Consider the following 20,082-nt stretch of genomic DNA (forward strand, 5'->3'; position numbering starts at 1 on the left):
TCCTCCCTGCTTCTCAGTCTGCAGAGGAGCATTGTTGGCGCCTTCGAAGGAAACAGTACCAAATGTGACCATGCAAATTGAGGGAAAAGGGGAAGTTCTTAAACTGGCCGAGGGCTATCCCCAACAAGAAAACCAACTCGCAAAGACAGACTGAAAAAAAGGATCTATGGAAACCATTCAGCTCAACTGTCTCTCTTAAATATCTACTTGGAAAGCAAACCAAAACCAAACATACTTTTCCATCACAATGTTTACCATCAGCTTCACACTCAATTTGCTACAATCAGTGAGCGTCTGCACCATTCCAGGCCTCACCCGGTTCTCAGCCTGTAAAATGCATTCTGTGGAAATTCCCCAGGAAAACTGTCCGGAGCCAGAGGGAATTTCTCAAAGAAAAAGCAACAAAAGACACCCAAAGACAAACGACAGAACTTAACTCCTAATCCATGGCTTCATGAACAGTATACATCACCTCTCGAGAAACACCCCTGAACACTGACTGTGTACATTTATCTCAATACAAACCAAGCACTTTGTGATGGGCTAGCTTTATTGCTTAAGACTCCATTATCTCACTCGATAATCACCAAATGGTACCACAGGCCTCCACGTCAACCAAAATCAACACTCAATGATTTCACCTTGATATCACAGTTCCATCTGAAGCAGCAACTTGAAGCAAAACCTGGAATAATTATTACTTTGCTGAATATAAAACTGAGCCAACTGTTTTTTCTTCCAAAGCTCAATCAGACTGTACTGTACCTAAGCCCTTTTCTAAAATTATTGACCTGAAACAAAACCAGAATATCAGAGTAGCCTTTGAACTGAACCTGAACCAAATCAATATTTCATTCAGTTCCAATTCTTGGTTTAAAGCATCCATCAGCAACCTTAGTGTGCAGACTGGATTTCATCCAATTAAAGCACCTATATTCTCTACAGCCTGCTAAGTCCATGGGCTATAAAAGCTGTACCGTGTTCTATTTAGTTCCCAAGTTTTGTTTTTCTGTTTGTTTAAAACATTATAAATATAAAATTATAAAAATATATATGTGTCTTTTTCTAACCATAGAGTATATACTAAAATTTGAAAGCTCTCTTTCACCTCTACCTCCCAATTCTGTTCCTTGTTAGAGAATTTCACCATTAACACTTTGTAAATGTCCTTCTCCCACTTGGATCATGACTGTACATCTAATTTTTCGGTTCTAGCTTCTGAAATTTATGAACAGGGCAATCCAGAGCAGTATGAATTGATCTTCCAGTTAAATCTTAATAAAGAGGAAATTCTTAATTGCACTGGACCAGAAAGCAGGCAAAATATAGTCATACTATCCACAGGCCAGTTCAGCCCAAGTCCAGAGAAATGATATAAAAACATCTGAAAGAGACATCCGAAACCCTGTGTTCTTTGGTTCCAAATGCCCAGAGAGGCAGTGATATTGTGAGACTGGGGTCAGCTAAGGAGTTGCCTGGGGCTTGCCAGGTGGCTTAGATGGTAAAGAATCTGCCTGCAATGCAGGGGACTCAGCTTCCATCCCTGGGTCAGGAAGATCCCCCAGAGAAGGGAATAGCTACCCACTCCAATATTCTTGGCTGGAGAATTTCATGAACAAGGGATCCTGGTGGGCTACAGTCCATAGAGTCACAAAGAGTCAGACACAACTGAATGACTTTCACTTTTTTTGTTTCCAAGGAGTTATCCAGTGCATATTTCCATTTGTTTGGTGGAAGGAGGAGTCAGGGATGAACCCCACAACCTAGCAGTGGGTGACCTGCTGTAACCAAAGCCACAGGCTTGACTACCCCTAAAGCTGCCCTCTTCTTGTGCTGAAAAATTGTAGCATCACAAAGTATAACCACGGTTGTTCCAGATTAGAAAGGTTCAACGAGCCAGCCAACACTGCTCTGAGAGGCACCTGAAGTGACCAACAGATGCTACATAAATATGGTCAGGGCCATAGTGGGACACTCAGCTACCTGCACCTTCCACAGATTCAGCTAATCACAAGCCATCTCCCACTTAACTTCTTGCTTTGTTTTTGTAAAGGCAAGGAAATGCCAGTGCTTTGAATACAGTATTGTTCTAAAGATTAATTAAAACAGTGTGTGTAAAAACACAAAAATCCATTTCTTATCCCCTCCACTCCCTGACCAAGTGTCAACATTTTAGGTTTTGTACATAAAATTATTTTTACTTATTCTGAGATTAGTGTCTCTGGGGTCCTGACAATACCTTTAGTGGTTAGAGCTCAGTTCCCAAAATAAAATACAGTATAACAATGAGAGTGACTTTTGGGTTTATTTTTATTATGAAAACAATATTTGAAACCTATACCAGGCCTTCTGGTTTCCCTTGAACAACTCTCTCAATCAAAGCGTCAACATGTCCCCCACAAAGCTACATCTGAACAGCGAGCCCATCCCAGTTTTTATTCTAAAGGTCAGGCAGTCAAGATTATTTTTTGCAGCAGTCTTTCAGGCTGAGAAGAACAAAGCAGCAACACGCAGCAACAAAAGCAGCGGGTATCTGCTGGGGAGAGTACAGCTTCTGCCCAGGGAGGAATCAAGAGCCAGTTTTCCCAAACACTGCTGCCCTTCAAAGGACCCAGAAAATGACTTCCAGAAGCGTCCCTGGTAACTACACCTTCCAGCTCACAAACACGTCTGGGGATTGTAAATTCCCAACCCTCGGCAGGACCCGACACCAGGCAATCTGTCTCCATGGCAATCTCACAGCATTAATGGAGAATATTCCCTGCACTGCAGTGGACCGGGTGTCCAGAGAAGCCCCCACCAGGTGATTACAGAACAACCAATCATAACGTGGAAGACAGCTGCAAACAAATCCTGGAGAAATCATGCCCTGAAATCTGGCGGTAGGAGAAGGGGAAAGGACCACAAACGAAGATCAGTATCTATTTTTATTTTTACTCTCCTTTATGTGAAAAGCAAATTTCTCTTAGTTTATCCCTTGAGGATTTATACTTGCTGTCCATAGAGAAAGGGCATGTAATATTGTAAAGCATCTTATTTTTTAGAATGAAAGGTTCCCCCCAACCCCCACCTCAAGAAAAGATTTCCTTCTTTACATAAGCATTCTGGCATTTCCTATTGTCAGATGTAATTACCTTTAAGGACTAAAGAGATTTGCGTGTACACAGGAGTGTTCAGTTGGAGCACACCTATAAGGTTTACAGAGCATTTTAATTATAAAATCAAAACCCCCAGAGGGCATAAATAACATTTCCACAAAAAATAGAAATCCATCAATTGCAATAAGTAAGAATGACAGATTAATCAAAAATTCTTGTTAGCACTATTAGTTAAAAAATTCTAAAACAGGCTTTTTGGGTTTTTGTTAAAAAAAATAAAATAAAAAAGAATAAAAACCATTAGACTGCCAGTAATTCATTAAAATTTCACACATGAAGTAGCAACAAGCTAGTTATCCTTTTCATAAGTCAAGCCCCTAAAGCCTCCGGAGAATATAGTAAGGTAATTGCCTTCTCTCTGCAACTCCAGGGCATAGATTGGCTGGTCACTCACAGCTTCCGCCAGAAACCAGATCAGATCTGGCAAAGGAGGTACTTTCTTTTAATACCAATTAAACAGGCCCAGTGGCAGACCTAATGGCAGGTAATTTCTATATCAAAGAAACGAAAAAGGAAATCTTTTCAGTTGCCAGAAGGGTGACAGCAGCAGGATACAAGATGTCATTATATAAATGGAAGGTTTAAAAAAAAAAGCAACTCATTTCTTGATGGGATTATTTTGCACACACGTAGCATCTCTTACCCTAGCTGCTCAAAATACTGTAAGAAGCTTAAGATATTCTCTCATCCCTTCTACAGTAATTTTCTAATAAACGGGTTACCCAGGAGTCAGCATCTGCTTTACATTTTTCTTACACAGGCCACACGATTCTCCTAGCAGTCAGCATTTCTACAAGTATTTGGTTGTCTCTCGAAAGAAGGAAGAGAGCCTAACAAATTAGGTCTCTCAAATGAAATACTAACTTCTGAGCTTCTACAATAATCAGAAATCCAAGGAGGGGCACATCTTCTAAATATATAATGCCCCAAGAGCAAACTGTGTTCCAACTACAGAGCCCGCACAGTTCCACAAAGCACCCACCAGCCTCAAGGTTACAGATTTAGCTTCTTAGAGAACCAAGGCCACTGTCCTGGTAGGTTTTAAATCTGGAGAGCCAATCTGCTTTAGAGATTGCTGATTTTTCCACACCTTCTCAGCCTGTGATGAAATAATTTCTTTGCATGACTATATCCACTCTGTTCATTATTATTATATTTAATTATGCAAGAGACACTGTAGATGCACCATATCATCAGATTATTTCCCTGCACTTCTGACACTCAGATTTGCAGGAATCCTTCTCTGACTTAAGCTGTCATTTCTTTAAAGGTCAAAATTCAAAGACGTACCAGAGAAGAGGGCATGGGTAAAGGCTGACCTAGCAACAACAGGAAACAATGGGCTCAACTTTCCTCTAGCATCATGGCCCTGGGCCCTCGGCCTTCCTTCCCCATCCTCCTGTCCAGAGTCTTCTTGGTGGATTGAGCAGGGACCAGGGATGGGAGTGGGGGGCAGGCAGTGGTGGACTGGAAGCTGAATTCAACTCCTTTACAGGATGGTTTGAGTCTTTTCCATACATATGATCAACAAGCAACAGAGTAGGGGAAAAAAAGAAAGATCCTATTTCTGACAGCTGCCCACTCCCTCTATCTGTCCTTAAGCATGTAGGCTGAATGCATTTCCATGAGGCTAAAAGTTGCCAACAGAGCCTCCAGATTTGAAGAGAGTCTGCCCGTGGATTTCAGCCCACAAGATGTCACTAGTACATTATGGTGGACATGCGTTGTTTTTTAGCCACTCAACACCCATTCTCATAACAGCACCTTGACTGCATTGTGAAGAATTACCCCCCATTCCTGAAAGAGTGCAGCTGTGGTCAGACAACACATTAGGGTGCCCTGTCCTTCCCCAGCCCAAGCACACCACCCAGCACAATCTCCTCCTTCTCTCCTGGGGCTCTGGGTCTCCAATATACATGACAAAGACAAAAACACATCCAGAGAGGATTCACTCGAGGTGTGGCCCCTCAGAAGCCCGGGTCCTCAGCTGTTCTTTTAGTTCTATGAGTCTCTCATAGCTTTTTCTTTTTTAATTGGAGCATAGTTAGTTTACAACATTGTGTTAGTTTCAGGTATATAGCAAAGTGATTCAGTTACACATATATATCTACTCCTTTCAGATTCTTTTCCATTATGGATTATTACAAGATACAGAATACAGTTTCCGCTTTCTCTTTTTGTTTTTATCTTCAGAACCCTCATTGGACCAGTGGGGAATGGAGCCAGCAGAGTGGGTGGTTCTCCCCACTCCTAATTTATAAAAACAAGGTGTGCCTCCCACCTTAAGCCCCCAGGCACTTGGGGCCACATGCTGGAATGGCAGTGGCAGAAATGAATTAAGGCTTGGTGTAGTACATGCATTATGAGTCACAGGTCAATATGCTGAGGATCAATATTCTATTACACCCAGAGGAGAAAACGACAAGGCTCGCATCTGAAGTAGCCCATTAAGCTAGGAGCATATAGGTGGGGTGGGGTAGGGTAGGGACCAGACTACCAGCATTTAAAAGAGTATTTCACAGCTTTTGAATGACTTTGGGCAGGAAATGCTCTCTCCTGCAGCAACTGTATCAGATGTACCTCCCTTCACTTATTTACAGTCTGCCTGGACCAGACTGGCCTCTGAGACATCATATTCTTTTACCTTTCCCACCCCTCTCCATGTGTGTGCTAAATCACTTGATTCATGTCTGACTCTTTGTGACCCCATGGGCTGTACTTGCCAGGCTCCTCTGTCTGTGGGATTTTCCAGGCAGGTATACAGGGTGGGTTGCTATTTCCTTCTTCAGGGGATCTTCCTAATCTAGGGAGTGAAGTGAAGTCGCTCAGTTGTGTCCGACTCTTTGCAGCCCCATGGACTGTAGCCTACAGGCTCCTCCCTCCATGGGATTCTCCAGGCAAGAGTACTGGAGGGGGTTGCCATTTTCCTTCTCCAGGGGATCTTCCCGACCCAGGGATCGAACCCTGGTCTCCCACATTCCAGGCAGACACTTTAACCTCTGAGCCACCAGGGAAGCCCAAATCTAGGGATCGAACCTTCAAAATTCCAGCTCTCTAGTTACCACCACCCAGCCGTGCCCTCGTGACCATGAGGAATCAGAATGCACAGGACACATTGGAGGAAATTCCAGTCCCTTCTTTTCACACTCATCTCCTCAGCCTAAACACAAACTACAAGGGCAGCGTGCAGACTACACCCACAACAGAAAGAGAACGAACTCGGGAGTCAAGCACCCTGTGGAGTCAGCTTGGGCAAGTCTCATATCCTGCCTAAAAGAGACACATGGTTTCCAAACAGAACAGAAAGCCTCTGGATTTTTGTTGGATGAGCAGTTAATCCTTAAAATAATCCTTCACTCACACCCAGTCAAAGGACCACCTCACCATGCCTCCACCTGCCTAACTTCCTGTCTGAAAGTTTTATACCACTTCAGTAGGCTCTCTATATTTGAAAACTTTCGCTTCCAGAAAAAAAAAAAAATCCTTTAAAATGTGAGCTTGCAGGACAGAACTCCAGAAAGCTCCCTTCTCTTAATCACTCAGTGATTACACGTTAACATGGGGATGAATGGAGGGGTCTCTCAAGACCCTCCCTCTCCTCTTCCTTCTCCTCTCTTCAGAGTCCAGAGAGGACCTCATCCCTACCTATACCTTCAATTACGTCCTAAAGATCCATGACTCCCAGGGACTTCCCTGGCAGTCCAGTGGTTAAAACTTTGCCTTGCAACTCAGAGGTTGTGGGCTCGATCCCTGGTCAGGGAGGTAAGATTCCCCCATGCCTTACAGCCAAAAAATCAAAACATAAAACTGAAACAATACTGTAGAAAATTCAATAAAGACTTTAAAAATGCCTCACATTTAATGTACATAAAAATTATGCTAGCCATAAATTAAAAAAAATCCACAACCCACATATTTTTCTTTGTCACTCAAGTAGCTCCCCAGGGCTCCAGACACTCAGACCTAACTTCTTATCTGGCATTTTCACCTGGATATTCCACAGACTCCCCTCAAACTCCCCTCGTCATCTCCCACGTCTCATTTCCAATTCTCCTCCCTCATTTCTTGTCTCAGTGAGTGGCTCTGTCCTCCATCCAACTCAGCAAGCCAGAAACCTTGACGCTGTCTCTCCCTACAGCCACCAGCCTCACCAAGCCTGGCTGGTTTCACCTCCTAAATACCTTTCTGGTCTGCCCATCTCTCTCCCTTTCCACCACCCTGTCTCTCAATTCAACAACTGAGTCTCAGGCCTGGAGGGCCACCCCAGGTCCCAGCGCTCTTCCCAGGCCCTCCAGTCCACCCTCCAACACAACCAATGGGTCTTCGAAAAGGCAAATCTCATCATCCGATATCCTTGAATGGCTTTTCACTGCTTCTGAGATAATGACCAGAATCCTGAATGAGTACTGCCCAGACTAGTCTGCTGCTCTTGCGCATCGCAGTTCGGAGCTGGCCCACCCCAGCTCTCCACCCTGGCCTTCATGCTCCCGCCCCTCAGGGCATGTAAGCCTGGCTCTCCTACCCCACCCCCATTTCCACCTGCACCTCCTATTTTGCTCAACAAACTGCTCTGTTTCTCTTGGAACTTACTGAAGGAAAACTTTGCTGACTTGAGTCAAGCTCAGGGCCTTCTTCTGTAATAACTCTCAGCACCTTATCCTCTCCCTTCTTGATACATGTATTGATCGTGCTTGGAGACTATCTCCTTCACCAGCCTGTAAGCTCTGTGAGGGCAGAGACCATGGCTGACTGCTCACCCTTTAATCCCCGGCACTGCCTTTAACACAGGTTTACTTAACATACAATTATGAAAATCTATCATGTGTCAGAAACCACATGTTAGTTTTCCCGAATTATGTAAGTTAAGGGCTTAGGTAGAATCTCACCTCACAGGATGTGAAAAACAGTAGATTTCTGAGTAGATTTGCAAAGTGGATGAAATGAGGCAACAGTTAAAATGAGGCCAAGTGACTAGTTCAAGAGCAGGAGAGAGTACCCAAAAGAGATAAAAAGATAAGCATCAGCCAGGCAAAAAGGGCAGTGGGCAGACCCAAGAAGACAGTGACTGAGGGATGGAAAACTGCAGGGCTGGTTGGTGCTTGGCGAAGGACAGGAAAGAAAAGAACAAGGTTAGTTGCCCACACCATGATGTTTCTAAGGCCAGTGCCCCTCTTTTGCCAAAAGGTTTCATTGAATGTTCCAGGTGTCCAGCAGAGAAATGACCCAAGTGGATCGCAGAAATAGAACAAAATTTCATAGGACGCTCCACACCTTTCCAAGCACCCCTCCCCACTCTCCTACCCCTGCCAAATTGCAAGAAGGCATCCACCAGCCGCGGATGCTGAATTATTCAATTATTCTAGCAGCTTTCAAAACACGTGCAGCTAGAAAATCGCCCCCAAAGAAAAGAATCGTGTTATTTAGGCTACTAGGTCATTTCTTGAACCTCTCTTGAATCCTGGTTGGCCACGTAATTGTTCTTCAATTGAACAGTAGCTCATTGACACGCACCCCTCCTAGCAAAAACAGAGGCAAACATATAATCATAAGACATCTGCTGCTAACTGTGCACTTCCAAGCAGGCAGGTTACTTTTGGATTTTTCACAGTGGCCGCCAGGCTCCCACAGTCACCCAAGATTGAGACCTGATGCAACATCTGAAATAAATACCAACACCAACCATCCACTATCTCCCACTACACACACCAAGCTGCCTTGTTTCCATGGGGAAAAAAGGGGGGGTGTGGATTGAAAAAGGACTTGCGCATGCTAACCTCCAACACAAAGCAAAAATCACTGAAATGATCTGTCTGCACGTGGAAACCCTTCTCCAACGCCTCACCCATAGTCCACCCACCACTGCACGTCAGCTCTCTGAGATATTTTCTTTGAGGAGAACACACCAAAGAGAATGCTTTAGGGAAAAAGAAAAATGAGTCACGAAACAAGCCTTTGAGACTCCATTTTAGGACTGAGCTTCTTCAGGAATCCTCTATTTCTAGCTCTGAAGAAGCAGAGCATGAAGAAGAGTTGAGCCAAAAAAAAGCAAACATTTGCCAGAGGTGACTTTTAACTCCAAATCAATTATAAAACTCACAGAGGAGAGAATGACATTTTTCATCTAATCAAAAGCAATCAAAACCCCAAAATCTCAAACACTACCCTCTACACCTCAAATGTGGCTACCGGAGAGTGAATTACAGTAATGGAGAGAGGCACATCTCAATGGAAGCAGATTAAGGCAACCTTGCAAACAGTCACTTGGCCACACTAGGAATGTATGTCGGTCAAGTGACAGGGTGGGGGCAGGGATCAGTGCTAGGGAAAACATCTGCTCGTTCACACAGCTTGCTGAAAGGCCGGACCAAGCTCCACCATCACCCACTCTTTCCCAAGTGTCCCAGGACATCAATAGTCATGGGGGAAAAAAGCACGCACTCATACCTCCTCCTTCCTCTCCTTCTTCCTTACCATTTCTCCATCTGTTTAGCTCCATCTCCAGATGCTGGATAACATTCTTCAAAGTCTTATTTTTCTCTTTCTCTTTTTCATATTTCTTCTTCCATTCTTCCGCTGTCAGTTCCAGGTTCACAGAGACAGTATTCTTGATGGTCTTAGCCCTGGTGTGAAAAACATAAGGGAAAAATTCTGAGCAGAGTTGCTAGCATTTGCTAAATCATGAATATAATTAAACTTCAAATTCCTTTCACACCAGAAGATTAGGACTTAGGGAGCAGGAAGGATGCTAGAGCTTTTACTACCACCCTCAGCTGCTTTAGTGGCCCCACTATTTCTAAGGCTCCAAACTCACCTTTTTCCTTTTCTTTTCTCCTTTTCCTCCTGCTTGTCTCTAGACCCAACGGGATTTTCATCTAAACTGTCTCGAGTCTTTCTCTATTCCCTCTGCCACCATTTCTATTCCCGCTGCTACCACTTTGGCCTATGTTCTTAGAACCCACCTGTGGTCATAGCCTAGCTTTTTCAGACATTCAGCATCCTCTTTAAGCATCTTGCATGCCACTTTCAGATTCATCTGCCCAAGAAGAGCTTCCTTTCAATTCAATTAACGTCTATGAAACACTGGGGATTTACCAAGATAAACGAGACAAGGTCTCTGGCCTTAGAGTTTACAGTTTCTCATAATAATATACATACAGACAAATCAATTATTTCTCTTACTCACATTTGGTACCTTAGCACCATCCCTACGGTATTGAACACCTGTCAACACATGCCTCCAGGGACAGATGGTCACTTTACCAACTCAGGGTGGCCAGGTGAAACCACGGTCCGAGCTGAGCACATCCTCTCCCACCGTCCAGTCAGCAAGAAGGAGCGGAGGGCCCACTTTCCTGAGATCATCCCATTTTTTTTTCAAGAAAAGTCAGAAATTGAGATTTTTCTTTGTATATCCCAGTTCAATATAATTTTTCAAACTGATGTGTAGGATACACAAACAAGTCTAATGACCACAATTTTGCCACTTGTGGTATAAAGAGTGACCACCTAGGCCAGATGGCCCAGAGCGGGCTGTGATGCCCCAGTGGAACTCTGGACAGTAAATCAAGGCCATGTCAGCTCCAGTCAGTAATGAAAATGAAATACATGATTCACCAACATATGCACAGAAATGAACACATAAGGTTTGTCCAATTGAAAAGCAAATTCATGATGGCAGGACGCTACTTATTACATACTTTTTAAGAAGTAAAAACTTCATTTATGTGCTATCCTGTTTTATTTGCTACTGACTTTTTCATTTTTAACTCCCACCAGTTCTTGTCCTGCCACATTTGCCAGCACTATCTGATGTGTGATTCGGGTTAATCACTGTTGTCATGAAATGACATTTTGGACACGATTTCTATTTCAGTAAAAGAAATTCAGCAATCCTCACCAATGCAGCAGATGTCACTCTGTAAATTAATTTCTAAAGCAGACAATTAAATAACCCAACTGTCAAAAGAAGAGTTAAAATGATCTCTCTGCAAGACTCAAGAATTAGTATAAGTCTCCCTCACTCACTGTAGCTTATGGCTGCTGTCTCCAGAAGTGTTTCGACTCTGTTTTCAAATAGTAGCAACTTTATTGCTACTTTAAAGTCTGTGCCAAGTTGACACTCTCACCCCAACACCCTCAGGCAGTGTCATGGATGTTTCTCAGATACAAGCACAAAACTGAAGCATCCATTTTAACTGAGTTAAGTCAGAAAGTGAAAAATAACCTATGGCTGAAATGCTTATGGACGTTTAAGGATGTACTTTGATGCTACTAATCTTACTTATCATACCACAGAGTCTCTTGATGATTTCCAATGATACCAGAAGGAGAAGCATAGAGCCTTTATGCTGTAATCTGGCAGGTTTAGCCAGAAGTACAATTTTGTGAGCGGACCCAACAAGGTTATCACTGGTATAACTGATACTCATTCTCAAAGTTCTCTTAAGTTGTTGAGAAAACTCTTTTTCTCCCACTTCTGCAGTAATCAGAGTCCTGGCAGGGAATAGTCTTCTCAAATTGGGAAGAGTTTAACAAAAGTATGGTAAGGGTGATGGGAAATAACAAGGGATAACAGATGTAGCTCAGATGGTAAAGCATCTGCCTGCAATGCAGGAGACACAGGTTCAATCCCTGGGTCGGGAAGATCCCCTGGAGAAGGAAATGGCAACCCACTCCAGTATTCTTGCCTGGAGAATTTTATGGGCAGAGAAGCCTGGCAGGCTATAGTCCATGAGGTCACAAAGTGTCAGACACGACTGAGCGACTAACACACACACACATACACACAATAGTGATGGGGGGATCCGTTACCACTCTTAGGCTGAAGGGGGCCCAGAGGAAGGGAACTATAAGAGGAAAGCTGTATACACTTGCAGATACAGAGACCAAACAAGTGGTTACCAGTGGGGAGAGGGAAGGGGGGAAGGGCAAGGCAGGGGTAGGGGATTAAGAGGGACAAACCACCATGCATACAATAAATAAGCTACAAGGATACATTGTGTAGCACAGGGAATATAACAAATATTTTATAATAACTACAAAAAGAATATAACCTTTTAAAATTGTGAATCACTGTATTGTACACCTCTAACTTATATATTGACAATATCACACATCAGCTATGCTTCAATTTAAAAAAATAAATTTAAAAAACTGTTAAACTCTTAAAAGAAAAATGCTGCCCTGTCGAAGCTGTTAACAGCCTTTAGTCTAGGAACACAGCCAACCTGAAGTGACCCTTCATGGAAGGAGCCATGAAATTAATACCCTGACATCACTCTGTTCTCTCCTTCTGAGTCCTGCCTGTTCCTCTCCCATTGGTGGAACCTAACTGGAAGCCAGAGGCAAAGGAGCCCATTGTAGTTGTCCAAGCTGGTCACTGACCCAGGGTGCAGAGCAGAGCAGAGCAGAGATGGCACAGAAACAATGCAGAGGAGCAGACGGAAGACACACAGCCCAACTCCCATCCGGAACCGAGAATAATATGTCTTCTGCTGCTGCCCTCAACAGACTCCATTCAGTCATTGATGAGGCAGACCATCATGCCTCTCCATCTACTAAATGGAGAAGATGAAGAAACCAGCCAGCACTGATTAGAAAGATATTAATTATCCCCAAATGTGTTCTACAGATTTAAAATAATCTGAAATAAAATCTCAGGAGATTTGCATGCTGCTGCTGCTGCTAAATCGCTTTAGTCATGTCCGACTCTGTGCAACCCCATAGACGGCAGCCCACCAGACTCCCCCATCCCTGGGATTCTCTAGGCAAGAACACTGGAGTGGGTTGCCATTTCCTTCTCCAATGCATGAAAGTGAAAAGTGAAAAGTGAAAGTGAAGTCACTCAGTCGTGTCCAACCCTTAGCGACCCCAAGGACTGCAACCTACCAGGCTCCTCTGTCCATGGGATTTTCCAGGCAAGAGGACTGGAGTGGGTTGCCATTGCCTTCTCCGGATTTGCATGTATGTATTGAAATTGACAACCTGATTCTAAGATTTATAATAGAAATAAAGAAGGCCAACAATAGCAAGGACAATTTTGAAGGACAAAGAGGATGGAATATCAATGCATTATAAAGCCACAGTAATTAAAACTGATTAAATAGTCCAGAAACTTTAGAAAAGAAACAAAATAGATTATCCACAGACACTCGGCCAAGTAGCCATCTGATATACAACAAAGGTGTGCATCCAGCACAGAGGGAAAGGACGGTCCTTTCAATGTCTGGTGATTTACAGACTCCCCCAGTAACATATAAAAAATTCTATGCGGATGAATCACATGCATAAATGTGAAAGGTAAAACAACAAAGCTGCTAGAAGAAAACGGGAATATCTTTAAGACCTTAGGGTAGATAAAGATTTATTTATTAAATAGAGCAGAAAGAAAAGATAAACTTGACTTCATTAAAATTAAAAACCTCTCTTCATTAAAATCACCATTAAAGGAGTTAAAACATAAACTACAAAGTGGGAAAAGATACAAACAATCCATGTATCTCACAAAGGACTTATCCAGAATAATCCCTATAAATCAATCAGAAAAAAGCACACAATTGGTGAAAACTCCAGGTAAAGATTTGAATAGGAACTTCACAGAAGAAGTGCCAATAAATTGTACCCAGAAAATTGTGTCAAATGTCATTAGCCTTCAGGAAACAAATAACAAAAAGATATATTCACACACCTAATAGAACAGTTAACATTTTTTAAACTGATAATGCTAAGTGCTGGTGAGGATGTGCAATGACTCCAATCATTTTGGAAAACTCTTTGGTACTATCTATTAAAACTAAATACTCATAGGTATATAACCAACAGAAATGAAGACATATGTTCACCTAATGACATGGCAATCAATGTCATAGCAACTTCATTTATAATAGCCCCAAGATGAACACAATCCAAATATCCATCAACAATAGAATGCATACATACATACTGTATTGATAAAACAAAATACTATATACCTATGAAAAATAAACTGCTCATAATCTAACAATGTACTGAACTTCAAAGATAACCATGTTGCATAAAAGAAGCCAGATACAAAACAATACTGTATGTCTTTATTTGTAAACAGTTCAAAGACAGCAAATAGTTATCTATGTTGACAGAGTCAGAATGCAATCTACCCCTGAGAGTTGGGTACTGTCTGGGAGGGTGTAAAACAGAGGTTTCTAAGATGCTGGGGTGATAGATACATGTGTATATACATTTGTTAAATTTTTACTGAGTTGCATACTTATATTTACTTTACTGTATGCATGTTATACTCAATATAAGTAAGTTAAGAAAAATAAACTGATGTGTAAAGAAATCAAGTCAGATAAGAATTTCCAGATTGTGAAATAAATAAGAGCTACTAAGAGACAGTAAACCTCTATGCCTTGATAATTGCCTATACTCATCTTTCCGGCCAAGATCACTTCTAAATGATACAGAAACTACAAACTATTGGAGTTTCTTCAAATTACCTTGGCCTCCCCTGGAAAGGCCAGGAAGATGTTTACTCTTGGTACCTTCTTACCTCTTGTTTTTCAGCATTTTCCTTCCCTCTCGCAGTTGGACAAGGAGCTCTAGACAAACCCAGACCTCCACTGTATAGAATAAATCTGTAATGTATGATTCCACACTGTGACTGGTGTACGTGACAGAGACAGATCCTCCCACTGTGGGTTGGGAGAGGGTAGTCTAGCATCCCTTTCTATCAGTTAGGGTTCTCCAGAGAAACAGAACCAACAGAAGAGATATATAGACAGATGGATGAGTAGATACCCTATCTGATATATACATAAGATATACCTTCCATCCATCTGTATAGCTATCTATTTAAAGAAATTGGCTCACTGGAAACTCATGCAGAAATTGTTGCTGCATTCTTGAGGAAGAATTTCCTCTTCTCCAAAAAACCTCATTTTTTGCTCTTACAGCCTCCATCTGACTGGATGGGACACACCTCTATTACGGAGGATAATGTGTTTACTTAAAGTCGACTGCTGCTAGATGGTAACCACATCTACAAAACACTTTCATAACAACACCCAGGTCAGTGTTAGATTAAATAATGGGCTGCTACAGCCTAATCAAGCTCACACATGAAACCATCACACCTTCTACTTTATTCTAGGTCCTAGTTCCCATGTAAGACACCTAACGTTCTTCTGGAAACGTGCCTGCCACAGAGCACCTTCCCATTCCCCGGTAAGGCCATTTCCCTCCTCGTGAGTGGGGGATGTAGGGAAGCAGAAACCAAGAGCTTTAAATTTGGTCTTTTGAAAAACTCTAGTCTCCCAAGAAATGTTAAGAAATGACCGATGTGGATGAGGATTTGGCATCCAGGTAAATTAACTCTTATCCACAACATTTCATCCTCCAAAGAGCAAAAATTAACCTATGGGTGTTTGGGCAACTCTCCAACAGGAACCAATTTGAGTCTTAATCCATTGTATGTCAAAACTGTAGCCTAGCATCTCCCTTGGCCAAAGCTCTCGCTCTGGTCCTGCTGGAAACTAGTCAAGCTCTGCACACATGCGTGTTGCACATACACCACTCAGGCTCTGCCTAATCCACCTACCATCAAACTGAGCATGGAATGGCAGTTTTGTGTTTTTTCCCCCAAAAGTGCGTATCGGAAAAAGAAAAAAGAATATTACTTTTCCTGAACTATCCATTCTTCTTCCACATTTAACATATAAAACAAAGCCTCTGAATTATTCATGCTGGATCAATCAAAACACTTGGTGTCAATGATGTGCTGATTCAGGCTGTTTCTAAACTGGTCTGCCCCCAGGGGCTCCCCTTTTCCTCATTACTGCCCCAAATCAAGGTACACTAAACAGGCTTGCGAGATAATTGGGGGATTTGAGTTTATACTTCTAAAACTTCAAAACATCCTTTTCAAATGGTGCTATAAAGTACTTTGGAAGAATAATTAAAGACTAGAAAATGAAACGCTAGAAGCCAAATGAAAAAGAAGAATCAATGAAACTGCTCTAATTTGAGTCCCCAGCCCTTAAAGCTGCAAGTGTTCAGCTTCCTGACAGAGGACAGCTCTTTGACTCTCCATCGCCTGGAAATTCATATTGCCTCCTCAACCAGATTGAAAGCTCTATGATAACTCAGGAAATGGCTCTACCACTTTCATAGCACAATGCAGGGCATTCAGGGGACAAAAAGCAACAGGCCTGACCCAAGAGAAGAGCCACTATCACGGAAACCAAGAAACAGACACAGTGAAATATTTTCCTTTAAATTCTAGGACTTCATCTAGAATCCTGCAGAGTGCAGACTCGGAAGCTGCCCTCAGGCCTCTGTACACTGTCATGTTTCTGCTGCTTCAAAGGACCTACTACTGTTTTATTCAGAATATCCATACAGTATGGCTTAACAACAAACACGGACTTTCTTCGTGTTCTTGAAAGAACCATGTGGTGATAACTAGGGAACTTCGTGCTGCCCGTAAGTGTGGCCACCCCTGCAGCAAGAACATAATGAATGCTCATTACACTGAATTTGGGGAGTGCCCAGCAGTCCTTTTTGAGTTGAAAGTGCTTAATCTCATTAGCTATCAGTACCATGTCAAATCTGAGGTTCAGACTCATGTCTGCTGTGTAACTGGGTTCAGTGTGTGTATTTAACAATAAAGCAAGTATTGGCCCCGTAGAGAAGTTAGATGCCCTTGAAGAATCCATTAACTAACTTGAAGATGGAGGAAAGGGAACAAACAGAACACATTTCTAATTATAAGCAGGAAAACAAATCAGATCTAAACCTCAACCAATTTTTGGACATAGTGGTGTCATAGTACAGCAACCACCCCAGTGTTCTTATTCCTACATAATAAGCACTAGATTCGTCTGCTCATTCGTTTGATGACATTTGTCTACTGACCACCTACTGTGTCCCAGTTGTCCTAGGAGCTTGTTGGTGCCACTCACTGATGTGGTAATAAATTAATTCTTATCCTCATGCAGCCCAGTATTCGGATAACTCTGACAAAAGATTACAAACCAACCTATTTCATTTGAAAATATAATTGACCTACTATTTATTTCCTGGCATCCCAAATTATCAGCATTTAATTATCAGATTATCAGATTTCGTTCATCATTCATTGCAGAAATCTAATTCTACTGCTTCATTCAGTCCTGATCCTTACATTACAGCTGTATCCTGTACCTTATGTCACGTTTGGTCCAGCCCCATGCATGACTGTGACTTTCCCAAGCCTGTTCAAAGACGGAGGAAAGAAGGAACTTGCAATTACGGGACACCATATTCCGTGCCAGCCCTTGTGCTGAGTAAAAACTGAAGCAACTCATCTAATCCTCCCAATGATTTTCAGAAGTAGGCGTTATTATATTATTATATTTTTTTCCTACAGGCAAAGAGACTGAGGTTCCAAGAGAAGGAAAAGGGAGAAAAAAGTCAGGAGCAGAGCTGAGGTTCAAAGCTGAAGTAACCAGCCCCAGAGGCCTATGCTCATCTAGATTCCTGATCAAGCAGCCCGCATGGGAGAGGCTGCGGGTCAGGTGATACAGTCTCAGTCCAGCAACATCTCACAATTTACCAGCTTTGTGGCCTCAGGGGCAGGACCTAATGGCTTGGAGCCTAGGTCTTGATCCCATCCTCTGTACAAAGGGGAGGGGCACCTGCCTGACACAATTTCCATGAGGATTCTGACATGTCTGGCACATGCTAGTTCCTTAAAACAAGTGCTAGTGATAATGATGATGCTATGATGGCCTCACTGAGATTAGAAGAAAGTAAATCATCATTTTCACTGACACCTAAAACTCTTCCTCTAGACATGCCCACCACCAACAACAGCCTTGAGACAGAGCCTGTGCCCCAGGAAGACTCTGGGTTGCAAAGATGTAAAGTATCTTTGCTTTATGGGTGGGAATATTTTTTTTAAGAGATGTTCCCTTTATAAATGCATCCAGGGCTGGTTTCCTCCAAAATGTCTTCAGAGGAAACTGTCAAAGCTTAAGTTTAAGAAACCAGGAGAGGGGCTTCCCTGGCGGCCCAGTGGTTAAGACTCCATGCTTCCAGTGCAGGAGGCCCAGATTCAACCCTGGTTGGGGAACGAATATCCCACATGCCGCATGACGTGACCAAAAAATTTTTTTAAGAAACCAAGAGAGATGGGGAAGGCAGGATGATCACCACAGTATTCTATGCTTCTCACAAGCAGATGCTGGTTTATAGGTATCCCGTGACCCTTAAGAAAAGAAGGTATTATCCTTCTGAAACCCACTGACCTAAGCATTTGGCTAATTAAGGAAGTGATTTCAGAGGAAATAAAGGACCCAAATCAAATTTAAAAGATATACGAGTTCTACAACAGTTCAGCATGATTATTATTTATTTAGACATCCCACAGGTGCCATAACTGGTTAATTCTATGTTCTGTGAGGTTTCAGGAAATGACTGGGGTTTAATGTGGTTTCAACAAGCCATAACAATCTCCCATCCAGAATGCCCACCACCATCTGTCTTTTCTCTAGGCATCTTAAACTACTTCTGAGGCATAACCACACACTCCTGGGAGAAGGGAGTGCTCCGGGCATAAGGCAGAGCCTGAAGAGAACTGGTTACTTGTCCAAAGATAACACAGTTGCGTGAAGGGGATGATGTCAGTAAGTCTGCATCTCCCAACCTCAGCTCTGGGCTCAGCCCACTGAGCACGAAAGATGCTCAGAATCGCCCCCATCCACAGGACGCAAGCACTCTAGGGACTAGCACTTCAGGCAGCCATGCAGGGAGGATGGAGCTCAACACCACTGACTGATAGACCATGACTGAAGGTCAAGAAAGGAAGGGATGGGACTTCCCTGGGGGTCCAGTGGTTAAGAATCCTCCTTCCTATGCAGGGGACACAGGTTCGACCGCTGGTGGGGAACTAAGATCTCACATGCCGCAGGACAACTAAGCCTGCTCACACAACCAGAGAAGCCTGTACACCGCAGTGAAGACCCAGCAGAGCCAAAAAAAAAAAGGAAGGGATGAACTAACGCATACCAGGGAATGTTGTTGGAGGATTACTGGCTGTCCCTGCTGCCTACCTAGTAACGCTCCCTAGACATCTAGGAGATGTCCTTCAGACATTTCTGAAGACGAGAAGATGAGGCCATCCTTCCCTTTCCTCAGCATACAGCTGTATTTCTTACCTCCAGGATGAGCATTGGGACTTCTTCTCCCTGCTCTTTAATATTCAGTCTAATATTTAGTCTATCAGCAAATTTGCAATGGATTCCAAATATTGAAGTAGTTACTGGTAGTAGTAGTACTACCACTTGTAACTGGTAGTTGCCAGTCTTGAGTTGAATATGCTTGAACTTGAGAGTTAAGGTTTAATTCCATGAACCTGAGAGTCAGACTTAATTCCATGAAGAACCTGAGAGTTAGAATTAATTCCATGAAAACAAAACTAAAATTCCACTGAATTACCAACAATCACATCTATAATAAGCTTGGATTTTTTTTAACATCATACCTTTGATAGACATATTCATACCTATTATTTTAAAACATAATTTTTCTTTCAGCCTCAGTACATGATGCCTCAAGTTTTACAGGTCACCTGCTAGATGCAAATTACTAACAGGCTGCTTGCCCCTTCCCTCTGCTTCCTCTCTGACCCAAGAACCTCACCACTCACCCCTAACACCTAAGACCCAGCTCAGAGCACAGATTAAGAAGGTCATGCCCACCTTTGTCCAAACATGAGCGTTGACTTGGTCTCAGCTTCATTGAAGACTGAGGGAGAGCAGCAAATGACGATGGTGGTTCTACAGTTCCCACCCAGAGAGTCCTGAAGAATCCGAGTCATCTTGCTATCCCGGTATGGCACGTGTGTTTTCTATTTAGGAAAAGAAAAAATACTGTCTGCTACAGCCAATTCAAAGAGAAAATACAG

General features: G+C 42.7%; 1 protein-coding gene across 12 annotated transcripts in view; it reads right to left on the reverse strand.

Moving 5' to 3' along the window:
• KIF5C (kinesin family member 5C) overlaps positions 1 to 20,082 on the reverse strand; it is a 162,184-nt gene that overhangs the window by 57,429 nt on the left and 84,673 nt on the right. For all 12 annotated transcript variants that reach the window (XM_055572631.1, XM_055572639.1, XM_055572640.1 and 9 more), the window contains 2 exons: positions 19,877 to 20,025; positions 9,630 to 9,778 (listed from right to left, as the gene is read on the reverse strand). In XM_055572631.1, the coding sequence (XP_055428606.1) occupies positions 9,630 to 9,778; positions 19,877 to 20,025 (298 nt within the window). The remainder of the gene's footprint in view (positions 1 to 9,629; positions 9,779 to 19,876; positions 20,026 to 20,082) is intronic.

This window comes from Bubalus kerabau, chromosome 3, assembly GCF_029407905.1.
Source record: "Bubalus kerabau isolate K-KA32 ecotype Philippines breed swamp buffalo chromosome 3, PCC_UOA_SB_1v2, whole genome shotgun sequence".
Lineage (NCBI taxonomy): Eukaryota > Metazoa > Chordata > Mammalia > Artiodactyla > Bovidae > Bubalus > Bubalus kerabau.